Genomic DNA, 26,483 nt, shown 5'->3' with positions numbered 1-26,483 from the left:
TATTCCCACCAGGCTTCTGATGTGTCAAGGGAGGGTTCGAGTCAGTTAAATAGGGGTGAGCCAAGCAAAGAGATAGTAGATCCCAAATCAACCAGCGGCTCCTGAGGGGGTAGCGCTACACATAATTCTGTGGAGGAGTAAGTAGTGGAAGGAGATCCTGCATACACAATTCTGTGGAGGAGGAGGTAGTGGAAGGAGATCCTGCATACATAATTCTGTGGAGGAGGAGGTAGTGGAAGGAGATCCTGCATACTTGATTCTGTGGAGGAGGAGGTAGTGGAAGGAGATCCTGCATACATAATTCTGTGGAGGAGGAGGGTAGTGGAGGGAGATCCTGCATACATAATTCTGTAGAGGAGGAGGTAGTGGAGGGAGATCCTGCATACATAATTCTGTAGAGGAGGAGGTAGTGGAGGGAGATCCTGCATACATAAGTCTATGGAAGAGGAGGCAGTGGGAGGAGACACCACATATATAACCAAGTTGAATAAGGGTAGTGAGTAATGGGTAGTAGGGCACTGGTTTTGTGCATTGATGGATTTCCACCCTTGCACATTTTAGATTTTACATAATCATGTGATATTTCCATTTACAGTTGGCATACAGTCATCCAATACTACACCTTTCTATATACCACAGCTGTGCCTCCCAAGCATAGAAATATTTGTTATTGTGTGTCATCAAACATCAAGAAACATTCACTTATCTGAATTATTTTCCATTCTCAGATAAAAATATGGAAGAAATTACACAACTGAAGGCTAATTGTAAGTATGTAATGATAAAAGACTGTACTAACACTGACCATAGACTATAGCAAAATGTATTCACCTTAATGTATACCATTTTCCCGATTTTCCTTATACAGTATACAACTTGTTAATATTGTAATTATCCTGGCATCTGTTGTATTTTTGTACCACCCATTTGTACTCAATAAAAATAGTTTGGTTTTGCAATTAGTTCTCATGAATATACAGACGTGAACTCTAATGGAAAGTCCACACATAATTCTGTGGAGGAGGAGGTAGTGGAAGGAGATCCTGCATACAAAATTCTGTGGAGGAGGAGGTAGTGGAAGGAGATCCTGCATACATAATTCTGTGGAGGAGGAGGTAGTGGAAGGGGATCCGGCATACATAATTCTGTGGAGGAGGTTTGTAGTGGAAGGAGATCCTGCATACATAATTCTGTGGAGGAGAAGGTAGTGGAAGGAGATCCTGCATACATTATTCTGTGGAGGAGGAGGTAGTGGAAGGAGATCCTGTATACATAATTCTGTGGAGGAGGAGGTAGTGGAAGGAGATCCTGTATACATAATTCTGTGGAGGAGGAGGTATTGGAAGGAGATCCTGCATACATAATTCTGTGGCGGAGGAGGTAGTGGAAGGAGATCCTGCATACATAATTCTGTGGAGGAGGAGGTAGTGGAAGGAGATCCTGCATACATAATTCTGTGGCGGAGGAGGTAGTGGAAGGAGATCCTGCATACATAATTCTGTGGAGGAGGGTAGTGGAAGGAGATCCTGCATACATAATTCTGTGGAGGAGGAGGTAGTGGAAGGAGATCCTGCATACATAATTCTGTGGAGGAGGAGGTAGTGGAAGGAGATCCTGCATACATAATTATGTGGAGGAGGAGGTAGTGGAAGGGGATCCGGCATACATAATTCTGTGGAGGAGGAGGTAGTGGAAGGAGATCCTGCATACATAATTCTGTGGAGGAGAAGGTAGTGGAAGGAGATCCTGCATACATAATTCTGTGGAGGAGGAGGTAGTGGAAGGAGATCCTGCATACATAATTCTGTGGAGGAGGAGGTATTGGAAGGAGATCCTGCATACATAATTCTGTGGCGGAGGAGGTAGTGGAAGGAGATCCTGCATACATAATTCTGTGGAGGAGGAGGTAGTGGAAGGAGATCCTGCATACATAATTCTGTGGAGGAGGAGGTAGTGGAAGGAGACCCAAAATACATCTGGAGCAGCGATCAGTGACGTGTCACTCGTAGCCACGCCCCTAAGAGTTAGAATCACTCCCTAGGAAACACGTAATCCCTTCCTAGCCCCCTAGTGGTTAACCCCTTCACTGTCAGTCACATTTATACAGTAACAGTGCATTTTTATAGCACTTATCGCTGTATAAATGACAATGGTCCCAAAATTGCGCCAAAAGTGTTCGATGTGTCTTCCATAATGTCGCAGTCACGATAAAAATCGCAGACCACCGCCATAACAAGTAAAAAAAAAACGAATAATAAACATGACATAAAACGATCCCCTATTTTGTAGACACTATGGGCCAGATTCACAACCAGCGGCGCAAATTAAGTTACTCAAATCGTATGTCATTTAAGTTACAGCACCCTAATTTTTTTCGTAAGTGCCGTATCCACAGCGCATTTGCGCCCCAAATTGCGCAAGCGTAACTTAAATCCCGAGGTGTAAGGCGGGGTTATTGCAAGTGGGAAGGAAGTGGGCGTGCTCCATTGCAATGAGCCGTGACCCCATGCAAATGAAGGGCCGCCCGTACTGCGCATGCGCGCACGAATCAGCACCTCACTGGGCATGTGCAGAACTTGGCTCGGCGCAATCAGTGAGATAGGAAAAAGGCCAAGTGTACTTAGTTTGAGAATCACCCTGTGTATAAAAAGTCCCAGACAAACACACTTCCCTTGCAAAAGTACATCCCTGTGTTCCCCTTTCCTAGAGCAAGTTGCTTCTGCTCTGTCGTCTGTTGGTGTGTGTTGGTGAGTTTCGTGTTAGTTAAAAGATTTGGAGGAGTAGTAGTTGTGTGTTTTTTCTGATTGTATTTTCTGTTTGTTTTTTGCGGCTTGTTTTTTTTTGTGAGTTTTTTTTCTGTTTGTTTTTTGGGAGTTTGTTTTTGAATTTGTAGTAGCTGTCTGCTTGTGTGGTTTGATTTTTGTGTTTGTTTGTTGTGTGAGTATTTTTGTTTGTTTGTTGTGTGAGTATTTTTGTTTGTTTGTTGTGTTTGTTTTTTCTTGTTGCTGAGTGGTGGGTATTATGGCACCAAAGCGCAGGAAGCAAAATTTTTTGAGCATAGAGAAGCTGATTCTTGCTCGGGGCATCGGGGCGTTATTTACATGGCCCTGAGAGCCGGAAGACCCCCCCGGCCAGGAGGAAGGCGATCATCCAAAAAATCACGGATCAGATCAATGCGGCGGGGGGGGGGAGACGAGGACCCCCGCTGGCATACAAAAGAAGATCAACGATCTTAAGAGCCTGGTCCGTGACAAGATGGCCAAGATCAATGCCCATGCCACGGGCACTGGAGGAGGCGCACCCTGCCCCATCAGGCTGAGTGAGGAGGAATGGGCAGTGGCCTGGTGTTTCCACCCACAGCAGGTGGTGGGCCTGCCTGGCTATCAATCCGATTCTCCTGTGAGGACAGGTAAGTTTTGGGTTTTTCTATCTGGTGATTAGCATGTGTGGGTGGGGGAAGGGAAGATGTGCCAAGTGTGTGGATCCTACAACCTGTGATTGTTTTGTGTCCTCCACAGATGGCCAGGAGATTGCTGGGCCATCAGGCCAGGAGGTTGCTGACCCATCAGGCCAGGCTGCTGCACCATCCCCTGGACAAGAGGCTGCTGAGGAGTCCCAAGAAGGGCAGGAGTCCCCAGGGGAGGGGAGTGGCCACACCTCCCCTCAATGAGGAGGTTGAGGGGGAGGAGGATGAGGGGGTGGAGGCTGAAGATATGGACATTGCCAGGCAAGTCCTTTTGGCATCTGATTTGTTGACCCGTGAGGCTACCCCTGAGGCTGGCAGCAGTCAGGCCACCATCAGGGGTATCCCCTCCCACTCCTCCCCCAACAGGCCTCAACCCATCAAGGGTCTCTCTCTCCCCTCCTCCCAGGCCACAAGCCTCAGGGGCAGGCATGATGGCGAACCATGAGACCAGGGGGGTGGCCGAGCGTCTGCCGGGCAATCTGCAGAGGGACAATGCCTGGCAGACTCGCAATCTGGCTCAGATCAAAGTGACTCTGAGCCAGATGGAGGCCAGCCTGGGGACAATTAAGAAGTCACTCACTGATGTGGCCACAAACTCCTTGGCGGTCATCACATGCTTGTGTGACCTGCAGACCGCCACAACAGGCATGGCCCAGGAGGTGAGTGCCCTGACCCAGGCTGTCCAGGACAATACTTGGGCTGGCCAGGCCAATGCGGCTGCCCTCACAATCTGTCTGACCAAGATAGCAGTGGCCTTGGAGGGCAGGCCAGCAAGAGGACAGTCACCAGGGGAGGCTCCTCCTTCCCGTGCTCACCCACCCCCCCAGGATGGTCCTCCTTCCCCTGCTCACACCCCCCCAGGATGATCCTCCTTCCCCTGCTCACACCCCCCCGGGATGATCCTCCTTCCCCTGCTCACCCCCCCCCCCAGGAGGCTCCTCTGGTTGGCCATAGCCGTGCCCGTGGCGTAGATCACAATGCCGCCATTAATTTTGCAGGGTACTTTTGATTTTTGATTTTTTTTTTTTGGTATACTGTACTTATGATTTGTTTTATGTGTGTGAATAATGTATGAATGTGGGGGTGGGCATTCCTAATTAAATAAGGGTGTCACCCTCAGTTTTGGTGGAGTAGGGATCCCCAGGACCAGGGAGAAGTGAAACCAGGTCCATGAATGGTGTATGAATGCACAGTGACATAATTGGAGCCGTGGCGGGGCGTTACTGCTCCCAAGTACCATTGGGGGGGTACTTGGATCTAATCCAATTAGATGTGCATGTGATGTGTCTGTGCTAGGGACCACAGTGGTGTGCATTCATGCATTCTCATTGTGCCATGATTAATGTGTGTGTGTTTACTGTGAAAAGATGCATTCTGCGAGGCGTCCCCTGACTGCTGTTCCCTCAGAAGAGGGGGTACCCTCGGTTACTAAAGTCACTAGTCTAGCTATGCGCATGGATGCCCCTGGCATGTTGGCATACAGATTGTTGTCCTGCAAGTGTGTGTGCTCAGCTCTTCCTTAATGGTGTTGCTTTAGCTGACATTTACACGGCAGGTGTAAAATTAGGGCACCTTTTATAAAGTGTAATTTTACACCATGAAACTAACAGAAGCGCACAGGGCGTAATCTACGCCGCACACACTTAATTTTGTGGATCGCCTTATCTCCCTCATTTGCATCTTTGCCTATCAAAACAGCGGCGTGTCTAGCGTATTTTATGCTCGAAGAAGCGCCGGTGTAATTTTTTTAGGTAGGACGAAAAAAACTGGTTTTCAGGCGTAACTCGTTTTGAGGATCAGGCGCAAAAATACGCGCGGCGCAAATTTCAATTACGCCGCGCATCTCGAGTTAAGTCGGCGCATCTGCTTTGTGAATCTGGCCCTTTGGGCCAGATTCAGAAAGATCAGCGGATCTTTCTGCTGGCATAACATATCTAATTTACGTTATGCCGATGCAAGTTTTTCAGGCAAGTGCTTTATTCACAAAGCACTTGCCTGTAAAGTTGAGCCGGCGTAACGTAAATCCCCTGGCGGAATTCAAATTCCGCGGGTTGGGGGTGTGTAACATTTAAATCAAGCCCGTCCCCGCGCTGAACGAACTGCGCATGCGCCGGCCGCGACTGAATCCCAGTGCGCATGCTCCAAATGACGTCGGCAAATCGTCATGCTTTCGACGTGAACGTAAATTACGTCCATCCGTATTCGCGAACGACTTACGCAAACGATGTAAAATTTCAAAACTCGGCGCGGGAACGACGGCCATACTTAACATTAGCTACCCCTCATATAGCAGGGGTAACTATACGCCGGAAAAAGCTGAACGCAAACAACGTAAAAAAAAAGCGCCGGGCGGTAGTTCGTTTCTAAATCGGCGTAACTCCTCATTTGCATATTCCTCGCGTAAAACATATGGAAGCGCCACCTATCGGCCAGCCTGGAATTGCAGCCTAAGATCTGACGGTGTAAGACACTTACACCTGGCGGATCTATGCGTAACTGATTCTCTGAATCAGTCGCATAGATACGACCGGACGGACTCGGAGATATGACGTCGTATCTCTTTCTGAATCCGGACCAATAACTTTTTTTGCAATCCAATCAATATATGCTTATTGCTTTTTTTTACAAAAAAATTGTAGAAGAATACGTATCGGCCTAAACTGAGAAAAAAAATGTAAAGATATTTTTGGGGATATTTATTATAGCAAAAAGTTAAACATATTGCATATTTTTTTCAAAATTGTCGCTCTATTTTTGTTTATAGCGCAAAAAATTAAAACCGCAGAGGTGATCAAATACCACCAAAATAAATCTCTATTTGTGGGGAAAAAAGGATGTCATTTTTATTTGGGAGCCACATTGCATGACCGCGCAATTGTCAGTTAAAGCGACGCAGTGCCGCATCACAAAAAGTGCTCTTTTCTTTGGCCAGCCAAATGGTTCAGGGCTGAAGTGGATAACTTTCTATATACCAAAGCTGTGCTTCCCAAGCATGGAAATATTTGCTTGTGTGAGTTCTCAAGCATCAAGAAACATTCAGTGATATGAATTCTTTTCCATTCTCAGATACGAATATGGAAGAAGAAATTACACAACTTAAGGCTAATTGTAAGTATGAAATCATCCCTGATTGTTTTTGCAATTGGTTCTCATGAATACACAGAAGTGAAGTGTAATGGGAAGTGCATACATAATTCTGTGGAGGAGGAGGTAGTGGAAGGAGATCCTGCATACATAATTCTGTGGAGGAGGAGGTAGTGGAAGGAGATCCTGTATACATAATCCTGTGGAGGAGGAGGTAGTGGAAGGAGATCCTGCACACATAATTCTGTGGAGGAGGAGGTAGTGGAAGGAGATCCTGCATACATAATTCTGTGGAAGAGGAGGTAGTGGAAGGAGATCCTGCATACATAATTCTGTGGAGGAGGAGGTAGTGGAAGGAGATCCTGTATACATAATTCTGTGGAGGAGGAGGTAGTGGAAGGAGATCCTGCACACATAATTCTGTGGAGGAGGAGGTAGTGGAAGGAGATCCTGCACACATAATTCTGTGGAGGAGGAGGTAGTAGAAGGAGATCCTGCATACATAATTCTGTGGAGGAGGAAGTAGTGGAAGGAGATCCTGCATACATAATTCTGTGGAGGAGGTAGTGGAAGGAGATCCTGCATACATAATTCTGTGGAGGAGGAGGGTAGTAGAAGGAGACCTGTGCATTGCCAAATTCCCTGTGAACCGTGAAATTGCAGCACACACATAAATGTATAGATGGTGGGGAAATGTCCAAGCCTGCAAAAAAAGAAGGACCTCTAATACTGAACTCCCTGGGGCGCAAGGCACACTAATGTCTACCTAGGCCTAAGCCAGTCAGTCAAGTACTTGGTAAAGGGCTCTCCTGTAGAGAGAACCCTCACAGTTGGGAAGTGGTTTAAAGCCGGAGAACCTGCCCCAACATCAATGCAGGCCCCAAAAACCTGCACCCACCTAGTACCCTTGATAAATTAGTGCCAAGTGCAGATACACAAGGCAGGCCTTGTAGCCAGTATCAAAATTATCTCTCTCTCTCTCTCTGCTCATTTTTACATGTTTTTTAGGCTCTCTTTGTCTGTTTTCTTAGAAACAAAACTTATTCTGCACAGAGCTCAATAGCTCAAGCTTAAATATACTGTACATACACAACTGAAATATTTAGGGAAGTGACTCACCCTTCTAATGTAACTTTCTGAATCAATTGTAAAGCTTTATCGCTGGCCCTGTCCTAAACGATTGACGTTCTGCAGTTACATATTTTCTGCATAGTCTGATTACCCTTATTGTCTGAGGAGAGTTTTTTGTCCAATGTTTCTGATTTACTTTTTTTATTATTATTGTATTTAATTTTTTTAGATTCTGCATTGAAAAAGGAAGTATCTGATCTGCAGAAATCAGGTAATTATAGGAAATTTATTAAAGTCTATGAAAGTTGAGTTCTCAAGCATCAAGGAACATTCACTTATATTAATTATTTTCCATTCTCAGATAAAAATATGGAAGAAGAAATTACACAACTTAAGGCTAATTGTAAGTATGTAATCATCCCTGATTGTTTTTGCAATTGGTTCTCATGAATACACAGACATGAAGTCTAATGGGAAGTACATACATTATTTTGTGGAGGAGGAGGAGGTAGTGGAAGGAGATCCTGCATACATAATTCTGTGGAGGAGGAGGTAGTGGAAGGAGATCCTGCATACATAATTCTGTGGAGGAGGAGGTAGTGGAAGGAGATCCTGTATACATAATTCTGTGGAGGAGGAGGTAGTGGAAGGAGATCCTGCATACATAATTCTGTGGAGGAGGATGTAGTGGAGGGAGATCCTGCATACATAATTCTGTGAAGGAGGGTAGTAGAAGGAGATCCTGCATACATAATTCTGTGGAGGAGGAGGTAGTGGAAGGAGATCCTGCATACATAATTCTGTGGAGGAGGAGGTAGTGGAAGGAGATCCTGCATACATAATTATGTGGAGGAGGAGGTAGTGGAAGGAGATCCTGCATACATAATTCTGTGGAGGAGGAAGTAGTGGAAGGAGATCCTGCATACATAATTCTATGGAGGAGGAGGTAGTGGAAGGATATCCTGCATACATAATTCTGTGGAGGAGGAAGTAGTGGAAGGAGATCCTGCATTCATAATTCTGTGGAGGAGGAAGTAGTGGAAGGAGATCCTGCATACATAATTCTGTGGAGGAGGAGGTAGTGGAAGGAGATCCTGCATACATAATTATGTGGAGGAGGAGGTAGTGGAAGGATATCCTGCATACATAAATCTGTGGAGGAGGAAGTAATGGAAGGAGATCCTGCATACATAATTCTGTGGAGGAGGAAGTAGTGGAAGGAGATCCTGCATACATAATTATGTGGAGGAGGAGGTAGTGGAAGGAGATCCTGCATACATAATTCTGTGGAGGAGGAGGTAGTGGAAGGATATCCTGCATACATAATTCTGTGGAGAAGGAGGGTAGTAGAAGGAGATCCTACATACATAATTCTGTGGAGGAGGAGGTAGTGGAAGGAGATCCTGCATACATAATTCTGTGGAGGAGGAAGTAGTGGAAGGAGATCCTGCATACATAATTCTGTGGAGAAGGAGGAGGTAGTGGAAGGAGATCCTGCATACATAATTCTGTGGAGGAGGAGGTAGTGGAAGGAGATCCTGCATACATAATTCTGTGGAGGATGAAGTAATGGAAGGAGATCCTGCATACATAATTCTGTGGAGGAGGAGGTAGTGGAAGGAGATCCTGCATACATAATTCTGTGGAGGAGGAGGTAGTGGAAGGAGATACTGGATACATAATTCTGTGGAGGAGGAGGTAGTGGAAGGAGATCCTGAATACATAATTCTGTGGAGGAGGAGGTAGAGGAAGAAGATCCTGCATACATATTTCTGTGGAGGAGGAGGTAGTGGAAGGAGATCCTGCATACATAATTTTGTGGAGGAGAAAGTAGTGGAAGGAGATCCTGCATACATAATTCTGTGGAGGAGAAGGGTAGTAGAAGGAGACCTGTGCATTGCCAAATTCCCTGTGAACCGTGAAATTGCAGCACACACATAAATGTATAGATGGTGGGGAAATGTCCAAGCCTGCAAAAAAGAAGGACCTCTAATACTGAACTCCCTGGGGCGCAAGGCACACTAATGTCTACCTAGGTCAAAGCCAGTCAGTCAAGTACTTGATAAAGGGCTCTCCTGTAGAGAGAACCCTCACAGTTGGGAAGTGGTTTAAGGCCAGAGAACCTGCCCCAACATCAATGCAGGCCCCAAAAACCTGCACCCACCTAGTACCCTTGATAAATTAGTGCCAAGTGCAGATACACAAGGCAGGCCTTGTAGCCAGTATCAAAATTATCTCTCTCTCTGCTCATTTTTACATGTTTTTTAGGCTCTCTTTGTCTGTTTTCTTAGAAACAAAACATATTCTGTACAGAGCTCAATAGCTCAAGCTTAAATATACTGTACATACACAACTGAAATATTTAGGGAAGTGACTCACCCTTCTAATGTTACTTTCTGAATTAATTGTAAAGCTTTATCGCTGGCCCTGTTCTAAACGATTGTCGTTCTGCAGTCACATATTTTCTGCATAGTCTGATTACCCTTATTGTCTGAGGAGAGTTTTTTTTGTCCAATGTTTCTGATTTACTTTTTTTATTATTATTGTATTTAATTTTTTTAGATTCTGCATTGAAAAAGGAAGTATCTGATCTGCAGAAATCAGGTAATTATAGGAAATGTATTAAAGTCTATGAAAAGCTCAAATCATTTTTTGTGGATAGAAAGCGGAAGGATTGGAATCTCTGTGGGTTTATTTATTTGTGGTCTGTGTCAACACTTGAGGAGTTCCACCCTCTATATCTGTCCTGGTGTTATTTAGAGAGGAAGTGAAGCGAAACATCATTACAATGTTCGGTCTTTTCAGCTTTGTGTTTTTTCTTTCCAGTTGCCAACTTAACGGATGACTTGAACAAGATAAAATTGATTAAAAATAAAGGTAAACATTCTGCATTCTTTATTGGGTTTAGTGGCTAAGTGGTTAGCACTTCTGCCTAGCAGAAATAGGGTCATTAATTTAAATCAGTTTAAATTAGTTTAAAGAATTTGCATTGCTGTCAAAATGTTTAATGATATTCACCTGTCAAACAGGTGCAGAAAAATTGGTCTTTGCATGTTAAATGTTCCCATGAAACTTAGCCCAAAATCCCTTAATCAGTGACATTGGCATCAAGGGCTTCCTAGCTGCTGGTAATCCAGGACTGATTTATTTTGATAAATGTCAGATGGTCCACGGAATCTGTGGACAGACGTGTTCTATTATCAGTAACAAAACCTCCCTCAACACTGAATGCCTGTTTGGTCGTGGATGCAGCTCAATAGTATACTGGATGCAGGGAAGCCCAGTGGCTCCATTTCATACTTGGCAAGTTCTGGCCAGTGGTCTATTCTCATGACTCAGTAAGCCAGTGAATCGTCGACTGGAAATCTCTCCATCTCTATTTTCGCCCCTAGATAATCGTCCACCATGTGATGCAGATGCTACCCATTAGATGTGGAAGCTGACAGCCCTGGGCGGCGAGGACTAAAAAAATTGTGAAATTTATCACTTAGGCCTTCTCCACCGCTCCTCTCTTGACCAATGGAAGCCTCGAAACAAAGTTTTCCATGACACTGTAACCTACCAAAGTGAGGAAACGCATTACAGTAGGTGACCGCGATATTGTGTCAATCTCGCTCCTTTTCTCGGTGAGATTAATCACCTACAAGCCCCGTCGTGGGAGCCAGTGCCGACGGGAAAAAGCTGACATAGAAGCGACAGGGATCCCACTTGGATTCCCGCCAATTCTAGAAGCAGCGTTTGGTATAAATCATGAGGGGGAACTCCACGCCAAATTTGAAATAAAAAACTGGCATGGGTTCCCCTCCAGGAGCATACCAGGCCATTAGGTCTGGTATGGATTGTAAGGAGAACCCCTACGCCGAAAAAACGGCATGGGGGTTCCCCCACAACCCATACCAGACCCGTATCCGGCCGGTCAGGAAAGGAGTGGGGACGAGTGGGCACCCCCCCTCCTGAGCCGTACCAGGCAGCATACCCTGCAGCCCCCCACCCTAAAGCACCCTGTCCCCATGTTGATAAGGACAGGGCCTCTTCCGGACAACTCTGGCTGCTGCTTGTCGGCGTCTGTGGGCTGGGGGCTTATCGGAATCTGAGAGCCCCCTTTAATAAGGGTCCTGGAGCATGCTGGGACTGTGACATCATAAGAGGCCTATATAAATCATTGCGCACCGCACACCGGCATTACAGAGGGAGGAAGCATCGAGTCAACATCGGAAGAAAAGAAGAAGGCAGAAGGCAGAAAAGAAGACCGGGCTGGCCGCCGCTGGTAAAAGAGCTTCATAGAAGATAGCAGTGGCCAGCCCTGAAGAAGGCACCGGAGAGCGAGCGGGAGAAGAAACGGGGAGCGCCGAGATGACACCGGAGAGCGGAGAAGACGAAAGAAAACCCCCAAAGTCAGAAGAAGACCCCCGGAGAGTGGAGAAGACCCCCGGAGCTGACTAATAAATTATTTTAAAAACCTGTGTTGTGTGTTTATTTTATAGACACTTTTCCTCCAGGTGAATGGGTAGGGGTACGATGTACCCCATACTCGTTCACCTAGGGTGGGGGGCCAGTATCTGGGGGCCCCCTTATTAAAGGGGGCTCCCAGATTCCGATAAGCCCCCCGCCCGCAGACCCCGACAACCAACAGCCAGGGTTGTCGGGAAGAGGCCCTGTCCTTATCAACATGGGGACAGGGTGCTTTGCGGTGCGGGGGCTGCATACCCCCCCATGTTGAGGGCATGCGGCCTGGTACATCTCAGGAGGGGGGGGCACTTGCTCGTCCCCACTCCTTTCCCGACCGGCCCGGGCGGCGTGCTCGGATACTCCTTACAATCCATACCAGACCTAAGGACCTGGTATACTCCTGGAGGGGAACCCATGCTGTTTTTTTATTTAAAATTTGGCGTGGGGCTTTTCCTATTCCAGCGAGTGCGAGATGTGAGCACCCTGTCGCTGAGAATCAGCACGATGCCATCGTGCTGGAAACACATTCTCGCAGACAGGTACTGTAGATAAACTCCTCTTTAAAGTGCCCACAAGAGATTTCATCTTCTGCACTCTCTGTGGGGACGAGATGAGTTCTGAGACTTTCCCCTTGTGACGGTGATCAAGGAGGGTTGCCAACCAATAGTTATCCTTCTCCTTTATGCCACATATTCTTGAGTCCTTTCACAGGCTTTGAAGCAAGAGGGAGCCCATGCACTGAAAATTTGCGGAGGTATGAGAATCAGACTCCTCGGATCACTGAGGATTACAATGTCTGCCTCCTCTTAGCTATGTACAACTCCCAAGGGTTCTGGGGATGGAAAACTATCTCTCAGGCCTCGTACAGACGACCGGATCTATCCACTGGGATTGATCCGCGGATCAGTTCCAGCAGATAGATCCGGTCGTGTGTGCGCCCTCACTTCTTTTTTCGCTGCAGCAGATGGGGCAGAGAAATTTGCCAGCTATAATCTACAGCTGGTGGTGTGTTACTGGCAGATGTGCTGCAAGGACCTGGGACACCCTGCACTATACCATCATCCCTTTCAGTGGAGGCTACTGAGAGGTCATGAGGTATAGCAGACTGAGGCGAGTAAGGAGGAGGAACAGAATTGCATCCCTTTTGTGTGGCTTTCAAGTGCTTGTGTCAATGTGCTGAGTGGTGGTAGGTTTAATGCCTTTTCAAGCACGTGGTACCCAAAAGGCTGGTGTTTTTTCCAGTCTTTATATGCTTGAGACAAAGTTTGCAAATTGCGATCGGCTGCACATGTGCTAAAAAAAGGCCCAGTCAGCTGAGCTGTAGAAAGTGGGCCAGGAGATAACAGCTCCACAATGTGATGGAATAGAGTGGCTACTCTCTACTCTTCCATGATTGCTGCCTCACCCTCACTTTTCTCCTCTGCTCTAGAGACAACTTGGCAATACTCTGCGGATGGGGGAACGTAACTGCCAATTTGTGTACCAGTGTTCTCCCCTCTCTGTAGGCTCATGTTATTGCCATCCTTAACCTCAGAACCAACATCTGAAACAAGTAATGGCTGTGCATCATCAAGGGCAAAGTGGCTGACGCTGTGTTCAAATAACTCAGACTCCTTCATGCCTGATACTGGGGCTATGGCAGGAGTAGCTGTGTATAAGGAGGCAGGTTGAGCCACTCTGACAGCTGCAGTGGACTACACACCAGTCTCTGCTTGGGTAACAGAGGATGAGGAGGATGACGAAGGTTTAGTAAGCCTGTCCACCACCTCCTCTGCATGCTGTGGCTGGATAGCACAGGCAACATCACTAAACAGAGGAAAATGATGCCCTGCCTGAGGTCTGACCACGTCCATACACTGCTGGCCCCCTCACAGTGAGACAAAAAGAGGAAAACGGAGGGCGCACCGACCTAGTGTGATACTGATTGATGGATTTTATTAAAATAGTAAAAACAAATCATAATACTCACAAAGGGAGTGTTAAAGGGGTGGTTCCCCCTAAAACAAAATTCTAACAATACATTCGGATGTCTGCTTACACTGCGGGTAGGCTGGCTTTTGTTTTTTTGTTTTAGTACATACCTCGATATCGCAGTTTCCTCGCTTGGCGGTGGGCGTTCCTAGTTGATTGACGTTCCTCAGACGGGCGCATACTGCGCGTCACGACATTCCGACAGAAGCCGAACGTCATTGCGCAGGCGCCGTATAGAGTCGGCTCTATACGGCGCCTGCGCAGCGACGTTCGGCTTCTTTCGGAAAGTCATGATGCGCAGTATGCGCCCGTCTGAGGAACGTCAATCAACTAGGAATCAACTATTATGATTTGTTTTTACTATTTTAATAAAATCCATCAATCAGTATCACACTAGGTCGGTGCGCCCTCCGTTTTCCTCTTTTTGTCTCTTTTAGTTCTATGAATTCCAACGATTCAGAGGAGGGCTGCAAGACTTTGGAAGATCCCTTTTAATTGAGTTGTAATTGAGTTTCACCATCTCTTCAAACACTTTTCCAAAAAATACCGGAGCGCAGGAGATTTGTCTTTGTTTTGTTGGCCCCCTCACAGTGCCATGGGAGCGTCTGCCTCTCCTTGTTGGTTGCTTATTAACAAAATGTAATAAAGATGTGGAAATGTGGATGCACGTTAATCTATAGAAAGTGGTGTTTAGTGCACTTTAACTTGAGTACTCACTACACAGAGGCCCCGTACACACGGCCGAGGAACTCGACGTGCCAAGCACGTCGAGTTCCTCGTCGAGTTCTGGGATCAAGCCGCCGAGGAGCTCGGCGGGACGCCTTCTCCCATAGAACAACGAGAAAATAGAGAACATGTTCTCTATTTTCTCGTCGAGCTCCTCGGCGGCTCCATCAAGCCAAAACTGTACAGAAGACAGAGTTTCTCGGCAGAATCCGGGTTTTGACCGAGTTTCTCGGTGAATTCTGCCGAGAAACTCTGTCGTATGTACGGCCCCAGACACACTCTACTGACATACTACAGCATACTGCAGTAAAACTGCACTGACCCACTGCAAAATACTTGGTCAAACATGCAGTAACGCACAAAAAAATCATTTTACATGCAGTGTTAAACTTGCACTAACACACTGAAATATAACGCGTTAAACTTGCAGTAATGCACTGAACTATACTGCGTTAAATGGAATGTAGCGCACCTAAATATATGGCAACAAACTTGCAGTGATGCACAGAAATATACTGCATTAACCACTTCCCTCCCTCAATATAGCAATATGACGCGAGCAAAGTGGTTCTGTTATCTTGACCGGACGTCAAATGACATGATCAGGCTAACCCACGATCGTGCGCCCGCGGGGGCACGCAGCATGGCGATTGTTGATGTGGTGTGTCAGTCTGACACACCGCATCTCTGACCTGGGTAAAGAGCCTATGACGGTAGCTCTTTACCACATGATCAGCTAAGTCCAATCACAGCTGATCACGATGTAAACAGGAAAAGCTGTGTACCGACTTTTCCTCTATGGCGTCTGACTGACCACCAGAGATGCCACCCAGGACCACCAGGTATGCACTTTATAGGTGCCAATCAGTGCCCATTGTAGATGCCAATCAGTGCCCAGCAGTAAAGCCTGCCAGTGCCTCCTAATCAGTGCTGCCTATCAGAGTCGATTATCATTACCCATCAGGGCTGCCTATCAGTGCCCATCATTGTCGCCTATTAGTGCCCATCAGTGCCACCTATGAGTGCCCATTAAAGCTGCCTATCAATGCCCATCAGTGCTGCATATTAGTGCCATTTGTGAGTGCCCCATCAGTGCCACCTCACCAGTGCCTACCAGTGCAGCCTCATCAGCGCCCATCAGTGAAGGAGAAAAATTACTAATTTACAACATTTTAGAACAAAAACCAAGAAAACTTTTTTCCCCCAAAAGTTTTGCTCTTTTTTTATTTGTTTGGCAGAAAGAAAAAAAACACAGTGGTGATCAAATACCACCAAAAGAAAGCTCTATTTGTGGGGAAAAATGCTAAATTTTTGTCTGGGTATAGCGCTGCATGACCGCCCAATTGTAAATCAAAATATGAGAGCAAGGAAAGCTGAAAATTGGTCTGGGCAGGAAGTGGTTAAACAGCATGTAGCACACTGAAATATACGGCATTAAACTTGCAGTAATGCACTGAAATATACTATGTTAAACAGCATATAACCCCCTTAAATATACTGCAGTTAATGCAGTAAGGCACTGAACTACAGTGTATACTGTGTTAAATGGCACGTAATGCACCTAAGTATATATGGTATTAAACTTGCAGTAATGCACAGAAATTTACTGTGTTAAATGAAAGGTACCACACTGAAATATGCGGTGTTAAACCTGCAGTAATGCACTGAATTATACTGTGTTAAACGGAAGATAATGCAATGAAATATATGGCATTAAACTTGCAGTAACACACAAAAATATACTGCGTTAAACTGCACATAATGCACTGAACTATACTGCGTTAAATGGAAGGTAACGCACTGAAATATACGGATTTTAATTGGCAGTGACTTACAGAAATATACTGGCCCAGATTCAGGTAGAATCGCGCAATATTTGCGTGGGCAAAGAGCAAAAATTTTTCTCTGCGCCCACGCAAATATTGCGCTTTGCCCGCGATTCACGGAGCAGTTGCTCCGTAAATTGCGCGGGCGATATGCTAAATAGCCCTGCGTAAGGGCGCCTAATGTAAATGATCCCGCCGGGGGTGGGAATCATTTAATTTAGGCGCGCTCCCGCGCCGAGCGAACAGCGCATGCTCCGTCGGGAAACTTTCCCGACGTGCATTGCGGCAAATGACGTCGCAAGGACGTCATTTGCTTCTAAGTGAACGTGAATGGCGTCCAGCGCCATTCACGGTTCACTTACGTAAACGACGTAAAATTTGAACGTCGCGAGCGGGAAGCGCAGCTATACTTTAGCATTGGCTGCGCCTGCTATTAGCAGGAGCAGCCTTATGCTAAAGTGGCCGTACGGAAACTCCGTACCTTGCGTGCGCAGGGCCCGCGCAACTTTTGTGAATCGGTGGTAGTATGCAATTTGCATACTATACGCCGATCACAATGGCCGCGCCCCTTAGCGGCCAACGCAAGAATGCAGCCTGGGATGTGAAGGCATAAGGATGCTTATGTCTGTCACATCCTAGGCTGCAGTCGGTGTAGCGAGGTTCCTGAATCAGGAGCACTCGTTACACCGGAGCAAGTAAGCCCTTGCGCCGCACAACCTATGGTTGCGCGGGCGCAAGTGCTTCTTGAATCTGGGCCACTGTGTTCAACAGACTTAACATACTGCATTAAACTTGCAGTAACGCACTGAAATACACTGCATTAAATGGCACGTAATACACTGAAATATTCGGCGTTAAAACTAAGGATGACCCAAACACCCCCTTGGTTCGGTTCGCACCTGGACTTCTGGTGAGAACAGGCAAAAAATTAGTTTGAACACGTAAACACCATTAAAGTCTATGAGACACGAACATGATAAAAAAAAGGGCTCATTTGAAAGGCTTACATGCATGGTATTGTCATAAAAAGTGTTTGGGGGCCTGGGTCCTTCCCCAGGGGACATGTATCAATGCAAAAAGCAGTGATTTTAATAATTCTTAAAGTGAAACGGTAGAAGTGAAATATTCCTTTAAATTTTGTACCGGGGGGGGGGGGGGTGTCTATAGTATGCCTGTAAAGTGGCCCCCGTCCTCAGCTAGTAGAGTAGCGTCACTAGGCAGCCGCCTCCCACAGGCGGAACTATTCCGTTTTTGTTTTTTTCGGTCATCATCGCAAGATGGATTTACATCGCTGAAATGTTTTTTTTTTTTAATAAAGGACTTGTCCTGAGCTGTCTCTTGCATTTTTTAACATTTTTTAAGCTTTTTTACAATGTACCCCATTACCAATTAACATGGGGGCTGGATCAGGGTGTCCCCTTGTTAAAGCAGGCTTCCAGATTCCGATAAGCCCCCCGCCCGCAGACTCACACAGGGTTGTGGGGATAAGGTCCTTGTCCCCATCAACATGGGGACAAGGTCCCCATCAACATGGGGTCACAGAGGGCATGTGGCCTGGTGCGGTTCAGGAGGGGGGGCGCTCTCTCGTCCCCCCTCTTTTCCTGTGGCCTGACAGGTTGCATGCTCAGATAAGGGTCTGGTATGGATTTTTGGGGGGACCCTGGCCATTTTTTTTTATTTTGGCGCAGGGTTCCCCTTAAAATCCACACCAGACCTGAAGGGTCTGGTATGGATTTTGAGGGGGACTCCTACGCCATTTAAAAAACAATGGCACAGGGTTCCCCTTCATATCCATACCATACCTTGAGGGCCTGGTATGGAATTTGGGGGGACCCCCATGCAATTTTTTTTTCTTTTGGTTCCCCTTAATTTTCATACCAGACCCAAAGGGCCTGGTAATGGACTGGGGGGGGGGGGAACCCATGCTGTTTTTTTCAATGACTGTATTGCCGAGACCCGACAATTCATTAAAGCCACAATCAGTTTTAAATTACTTTTTTTGCCTTTAGAAATGTCATTTTGTGCAGGGACTGTTCTAAACACGGGAATAATGAGCCACTTTACACTTTACTATAGACACCCCCCAGGTACGAAATTTAACCACTTCCCGACGGCCGCATGTATATGTACGTCTACAATATGGCACGTACAGGCAAATGGGCGTACATGTACGTCCTTGCCTTTCCGCGGGTCGGGGGTCCGATCGGGACCCCCCCCCGCTACATGCGGCGGTCGGGTTCCCTCGGGGAGCGATCCAGGACGACGGCGCGGCTATTTGTTTATAGCCGCTCCGTCGCGATCGCTCCCCGGAGCTGAAGAACGGGGAGAGCCGTATGTAAACATGGCTTCCCCGTGTATCACTGTAGCGGCGTATCGATCGAGTGATCCCTTTTATAAGGGAGACTCGATCTATGACGTCAGTCCTACAGCCACACCCCCCTACAGTTGTAAAAACACACTAGGTGTACCCTAACTCCTACAGCGCCCCCTGTGGTTAACTCCCAAACTGCAACTGTCATTTTCACAATAAACAATGCAATTTAAATGCATTTTTTGCTGTAAAAATGACAATGGTCCCAAAAATGTGTCAAAATTGTCCGAAGTGTCCGCCATAATGTCGCAGTCATGAAAAATAACGCTGAAGTAGTAAAAAAAAAAAAAAATAATAAAAATGCAATAAAACTATCCCCTATTTTGTAAATTCTATAAATTTTGCGCAAACCAATCGATAAACGCTTATTGCGATTTGTTTTACTAAAAATAGGTAGAAGAATACGTATCGGCCTAAACTGGGGGGAAATTTTTTTTTTATATATGTTTTTGGGGGATATTTATTATAACAAAAAGTAACAAATATTGAATTTTTTTTCAAAATTGTCGCTTTATTTTTGTTTATAGCGCAAAAAATAAAAACCGCAGAGGTGATCAAATACCACCAAAAGAAAGCTCTATTTGTGGGGAAAAAAGGACGCCAATTTTGTTTGGGAGCCACATCGCACGACAGCGCAATTGTCTGTTAAAGCGACGCAGTGCCGAATCGCAAAACCTGGCCTGGGCATTAAGCTGCCTAAAGGTCCGGGGCTTAAGTGGCTAAAGGAATATTTCACTTTTATTGTTTCAATTTAAGCATTATTAAAATCACTGCTCCCGAAAAAACGTCCGTTTTTAAAAATGTTATTTGCATTGATACATATCCCCTGGGGCAGGACCCGGGCCCCCAAACACTTTTTATGACAATACCATGCATATAAGAAATTAGCACTTTTGATTTCTCCCATAGACTTTTAAAGGGTGTTCCACCATATAAATAAATAATAATTTGCCATGAACACTGCAAATTGTTCGCTATTCAGCGAACAGGCGAACACCCGATGTTCAAGTCCATCTTACGTTGGACTCGAACATCGTGCTCATCCCTAGTTAAAACTTGCAGTAACGCACAAAAATATACTGCGTTAAACGGCACGTAACGCACTGAAATATACAGCATTAAACTTGCTGTAACGCACTGAAATATACTGTGTTAAACAGTCACTACTCTCACACTGACTGAGCTATCACTAGATTCATACTAAACTGATATTTTACACTGACAGCACTGAACATAGTCCTGTTCTATCTCTCTTCATGCTGATATCATACTACAAATGTCCGCCCACCGTGCCTGCACTGTGCTCCTTTTGAGAATCTCAAACCATACTTGAATTCCAAGGTCTGAACACATGTTTTGACTATTGTGAGGGGTTCCTGCCATTCCTACAGGGAATTCCCAGGTCTGCATACCCACTGCGATGGTTATGAGGGGCTCCCATCATCATTGTACTGAGTTTCTTCGCACCATCTCTGCTGGTTTTTGTATTCATTGTTCTATTATCAACGTAAGAAGATCTCACTATTGGAGTATCCAAGAAATACAAGACACCAGGAGATGATAATATCTTTTATCAATGATTTCCTTTCACTATAACCTAACCATCTTTGCCCAACTGTGCTACTAATAGCTATAATGAAAACAATCCAAAATGACCCTTATATTCTTCTTTCTTGCCCCCTCAGGCTCCTCTGATCCAACATGCAGTATGGGATGGTTACACTATGGACTCAGCTGTTACTACTTGTCCTCCAGCTCAAAACCATGGAATATCGCTAAGAAAGAATGCGAGGACAAAGAGGCCCACCTGGTGGTCATTAATGCTGATAGGGAGATGGTGAGAATGATGAATTGATCCTTATTACATCTTACATCTACCCCTAATATACGTACGTATATCATGTACTAAAAAAATGGCCTTGGGTTCTCATGTTAAAAGTTTGAGGCCTCACAAGCTTGAAAATTCTACTCAATCACAAAATACCATGTAGCGCCTGGTCACTTTCCAGTACTGGTGCTATGTTACATTTAGAGGGGGTCAGATAGTTAGTCCACGCTGACCATGTTGATTTGTTCAAATTTGGGTCTCTGTCTCAGCTTTGGCTGTGCTGTGGGTCCATTCTGTTGTTTCTGGGGTGCTGATCTCACCCCAGGTCGGCAGGTGGCAGCAGTGGAGTCAAGGATTAGATGCTCTTGCCCAGCAGCCTATCAGGAGGGTTTGGCCCAGTGGCGGTGCGTCCATAGAGGGCGCCGGAGCGCCGCCCCCTCTCGCTCCCGCACTGCCACTGAATACAATACACAGATTCATGTGGCAACAATTAAAGGGCACAGTGGTGACAATTGATGATGGCACAGTGGTAACAATTGATGTGGGCACAGTGGTAACAATTGATGGCATGGCACAGTGGCCGTGTTTGATGGCACAATAGTGACAATTGATGGGCACAGTGGTGAAAATTGATGGCACAGTGGCTGCGTTTGATAGCACAGTGGCTGCATTTGGCATGGCACAGTGGTGACAATTGATGGCACAGTGGCGACAATTGATGGCACAGTGGCTGCGTTTGATGGCATGGCACAGTGGTGACAATTGATGGGCACAGTGGTGATAAATGATGGCACAGTGGCTGCGTTGCATGGCATAGTGGCTGCTTTTAAAGGCATGGCACAGTGGCGACAATTGATGGCACAGTGGCGACAATTGATGGCATGGCACAGTGGTGACAATTGATGGCATTGCACAGTGGCTGCATTTGATGGCATGGCACAGTGACTGCATTTTGTGGGCACAGTGGCTGCATTTGATGGGCACCGTGTGGCTGCAATTGTTTTTTGTTTTTGTTTTGTTTGCGCGCCCCCAAAAAATTTGAGCACCAGCCGCCACTTTGGTCTCGCTGTGCATGCTGGGAGAGAGTATTTATGAGGCAGATGCCATCTTCCTGGGTCTCTCCTCGTGTGGTGCCCACCTTTAGGGTAGCTACTTCACGCTGCCCCGGCGAATGGCCTTCCGGGCCGGGGGTTGCGTATGCAACTCAAGGAACCTGGAGCAATTGATCTTCCACTTAGGGACTCAGTTATCGACTGGGTCCCACCTAAAAGGGTCCTGGGTCGTCCGTCCAGTTGGAGGAGGCCATACAGTGGAGAGGCTGCCTGAGGAGTACCAAGAGAGGCTGGTGTTCCGATAGGGGCTTGACTATCCATTTGGGACCACCCTTAGACATCAGAGAAACACAAGGTAACATGCCACCCAAAACAAACCAGCAGCTCCTCCGTGGGTAGTGCTACAACCATATGGCATGTCAAGTTAGATATTTGTGGACTTTTGGTGGAATTTGATTCCAGGGCTTTTATGATATTTCTGAGCACGTGAAAAAAACTGTCCTTTTTGGTTTGCTTCTTGTCCACATCAGAGATTTACAACTTCCTTTGAAACATCTAGATGGTGGAGAGGGACATTAAAGAAAAACTGTCATAAGAGAAATATGAACCAGCTATTACTGACCTCTCCCCATAACAATGCAAGTTTCCTGGCTCTCATGACATTCTGGCTTCAGTGTTTTGACTCCTTGACATGGAGTAATAATTCATCTAAGGATTCCAGTGGGTAAAAAGTACAACCATCAAGCATTTTTAGAAAGAGGTCAGCAGTTTGAGCCTCTGTGTTTTCTTTAAAAACATTTGCCTGGAATTTATTTTTATTTTTTTCAGAATTCATAGGTTTAGTTTGAGATCTTAGTTTGAGATTTAAAAAAAAAAAGATTTATGCCGCGTACACACGATCGGTCAATCCAGTGAGAACGTTCTAATGGACCGTTTTCATCAGACCAAACCGATCGTGTGTGGGCCCCATCGGTTATTTATCCATCGGTTAAAAAATGTGAAACTTGTTTTAAAATTAATCGATGGATACCTAACCGAAAAAACGATCGTTTGTAGGCACGTCCATCGGTTAAAAATCCATGCATGCTCAGAATCAAGTCGACGCATGCTCGGAAGCATTGAACTTCATTTTTTTCAGCATGTCGTTGTGTTTTACGTCACCGGGTACTGACACGATCGTTTTTTAACTGATGGTGTGTAGGCACGATGGACCATCAGTCAGCTTCATCGGTTAACTGATGGAAAAATCCATCAGACCGTTCTCATCGGATTGACCGATCTCCGAAACCTGCACCCGTACTCACTTGCATGTCATATTAGGACTAGGGATGAGCTTCGAGTTTGAGTCCAACTCATGTTCGACTCGAACATTGCCTGTTCGCCTGTTTGGCAAACAGCAAACAATTTGGGGTGTTTGAGGCAAATTAGAAAAGCCACGGAGCACCCTGTAAAAGTCTATGGGAGAAATCTAAAGTGCTAATTTTAAAGGCTAATTTGCAAGTTATTGTCATAAAAAGCCCCGAGTCCTTCCCCAGGGGACATGTATCAATGCAAAAAAAAGTTTTAAAAACTGACGTTTTTTCGGGAGCAGAGATTTTAATAATGCTTAACGTGAAACAATAAAAGTAAAATATTCCTTTAAATTTCGTACCTAAGGGGGGGTGTCTATAGTATGCCTGTGAAGTAGCGCATGTTTCCTGTACTTAGAACTGTCCCTGCACAAAGTGTCATTTCTGAAGGAATAAAAGTCATTTAAAAACCACTCGCGGCTATAATGAATTGTCGGCTCCAGTGAACAGTCATTCATTAAAAAAAAAAAAAAAAAAAAATTCAATTACCAGGCCCTTCAGGTCTGGTGTGGATTTTAAGGGTAACTCCACCCCAAATTTAAAAAAAATGGCGTGGAGTTTCCCCCAGAAATCCACACTAGACCCTTTATCCAAGCATGCAACTTGGCAGGCTGCAGGAAAAGAGGGGGGGACTTTTCGCTGTATTGCCGGGAGCTGACAATTCATTATAGCCACGAGTGATTTTAAATGTCTTTTTTTCCTTCAGAAATTACACTTTGTGCAGAGACAGTTCTAAGCATGAGAAACAAGCACTACTTAACAGGAACACTATAGACACCCCCCAGGTACTAAATTAAAAGAAATATATTTTACTTTTATTGTTTCACTTTAGGCATTATTAAAATCACTTCTCCCGAAAAACGTCAGTTTTTAAAACTTTTTTTTGCATTGATACATGTCCCCTGGTGCAGCGCCCGGGTCCCCAAACACTTTTTATGACAATAACTTGCATATTAGCCTTTAAAATTAGCACTTTAGATTTCAAACGTTTGAGTCCCATAGACTTTAATGGGGTTCTAAAGTTCACACAAACTTTTGGTCTGTTCGCAGGTTCTGGTGCGAACCGAACGCGGGGGGGGGGGGTGTTCGGCTCATCCCTAATTGGGACACCCACCTAATGCTCTTTATTCCACCTCCCGGAAGTGTCAGTAGAGGCTCCAGATGATGATTCCAGGAGGTGCAAAGTGCATTCGGCGGGTGGATACTACTAGTGACATCATCTCCGCTGCTTAGAATGCAAAACCGCGGCTCATTGAGTTCCAAGGTGGCGTCAATATATGCCCATATACAAGAGGAGTGTTGTGTAAGGGCTCTTTCACACGGAGCAGACCGTTTCTGGGTCCGCTCCGTGTGTCTCCGTCGGCTGAGCGGGGATCCCCGCTGAGCTGTCGGCGGATAGGGCGGTCCCCGCACACAGTGCAGGGACCGCCCTGTCTCAGCTCCGCTCTGCCCTATGGGGAACCGGATGCAGACGGACCGTCTGTCCGTCTGCATCAGTTCCGTTCCGCCGGACGGAAGAAAAATAGGGTTTTCTTCCGTCCGAAAACCGGATCCCGACGGACGCAGACGCTAGCGGATGCTCCATCCGCTAACGGACGCGATCCCATAGGGATGTATTACAAGTCCGTTAACGGACTTGTAATAGCGGACAGGCGGAGTGGACGTCTGAAAGGGGCCTAAGTGTGCATTTGACTGTTATCATGATTTTAGCCAATAAAGAAACAGTATTACACTTTGGATATTTCCTGGTTAACTTTTCTAAAACACATAAGAGGATCTACTCCTACCTGCTGGGGATCTATAAGGAGAAGCAGACCATCCATTTGGAACACCATCTGATGAATATATGAGCTCCTTTTCAAGCACAATGTCCACCATTATCTGCTAAGTGTGGGCACATAAGGAGAGGAGCATTCGCACTGCTCTGCCATTATTTGGCATATGAATAAGCACTTTACAAGGACTTCATATTTTTCTTACTCACTTTGGCACTGAAAATTAATTGCACTTGTATATAAGTCATTGTATATTTTATTATGATTAAATTTTTAGATTGTATTATTGATGGATAAATAATACATTTTGGTGAGACAGAGCTGGTTACACGCATTATAAGTTGTACAACACCCAATGAAAAAGGAAAAACAGGGAGTAATAATGGACTTTAAATTGGTAGCCACCAGTAGACCCAAATGAAAGAGAAAGAGCACTCAATGAGTAAAAAAATCTAAATGTATTTTAACACCATTGTAAAAGCCACTTCAAATGAAAGGATTGATTCAAGACAGGTAACTACATAATATATACATATGGCCAGTCCTATGTATGCATAGAGTAACAAGTAGGTACAGTATGCCCATACATATGGGGAACTTATGGCTTGCATTAAAGATGATATTCCATATAAGGTCCCCACAGGAAATCAGAGAACCAAGGTGCGACGGATCTTGGATACCCCAAGTGGGCATCTCCGCCAGACCTGTGTCGCCTGTCCTCCAAACGCACCGGCAGCCTGCAGATTCGCCATAGCCAGCCCTTAACCCCTCAATCATGAGACAAGCCACACAAGTGTTAAGGGTTAAACATGCAGAGCATCAACTGTTTATTAAATACAAGACATACAGTTTTACACACAGTAAGGGGCACTCCTCGTAGCCTTGTCATAGAGGGGAGGGCGTAGGGGACAAGGAAGAACCAATGGGAACTGAACACTTGTACATTGAAACAGACTACAGTAATACATAAAGGGATTATGGTAAGCAGGCAGCCCCTCAATACACATCCCCTGCGGAGAGACGTCTTCAGTCCAGACTATTGTCTATGTGCCATGAACCAACACAATTAAACACAGCAACAAGAGGGGGGGGTGGGGGAGAAGGGATGTAGCATTACATTACATTATCTCAATGCCAGCTTGTCCCCAAGTCTCCAGTCCCTTCTGGGCCAAAGTCTTTGTGTAGGAGGCCAGCCCACAGCCCCCTCCAAAACACACTGTGACAGTGGCTTCTGTCACACAGGGGATCACTATGCGTTTTGCTTATAGCTTCCTCAGGGGTATCTACTGGTACCAGGTTTCAATTTGAAACTAGAAATGCCCAGCCCACAATATGAATAAAGAAGGGGGAGCAGTGCACAGATAGCCCCAGAATGAGAGTGTGTCAAACGTACTTCAGCCAAACAAGGGAGCATGCCCTAAGATCAAAACATACATCATGTACAAAGATTATCCGGGGGGGGGGTTGGCACGTGAAGTAATATAAGATATTTATATATAATGATAAGGTCAAGCC

The 26,483-nt window shown here is 45.7% G+C and overlaps 1 protein-coding gene across 1 annotated transcript in view; it reads left to right on the top strand.

Annotated features, from left to right (window-relative positions):
* The window catches only part of LOC120930805 (asialoglycoprotein receptor 1-like), a 74,968-nt gene that overhangs the window by 17,766 nt on the left and 30,719 nt on the right, over positions 1-26,483 (top strand). The window contains exons 4-10 of the mRNA XM_040341981.1: positions 729-767; positions 6,533-6,574; positions 7,851-7,892; positions 7,983-8,024; positions 10,184-10,225; positions 10,448-10,498; positions 20,650-20,801. Coding sequence (XP_040197915.1) covers positions 729-767; positions 6,533-6,574; positions 7,851-7,892; positions 7,983-8,024; positions 10,184-10,225; positions 10,448-10,498; positions 20,650-20,801 — 410 coding nt within the window. The remainder of the gene's footprint in view (positions 1-728; positions 768-6,532; positions 6,575-7,850; positions 7,893-7,982; positions 8,025-10,183; positions 10,226-10,447; positions 10,499-20,649; positions 20,802-26,483) is intronic.

Source organism: Rana temporaria, chromosome 3 (assembly GCF_905171775.1).
Source record: "Rana temporaria chromosome 3, aRanTem1.1, whole genome shotgun sequence".
NCBI lineage: Eukaryota > Metazoa > Chordata > Amphibia > Anura > Ranidae > Rana > Rana temporaria.
This window is presented reverse-complemented; position numbering and strand designations above follow the sequence as displayed.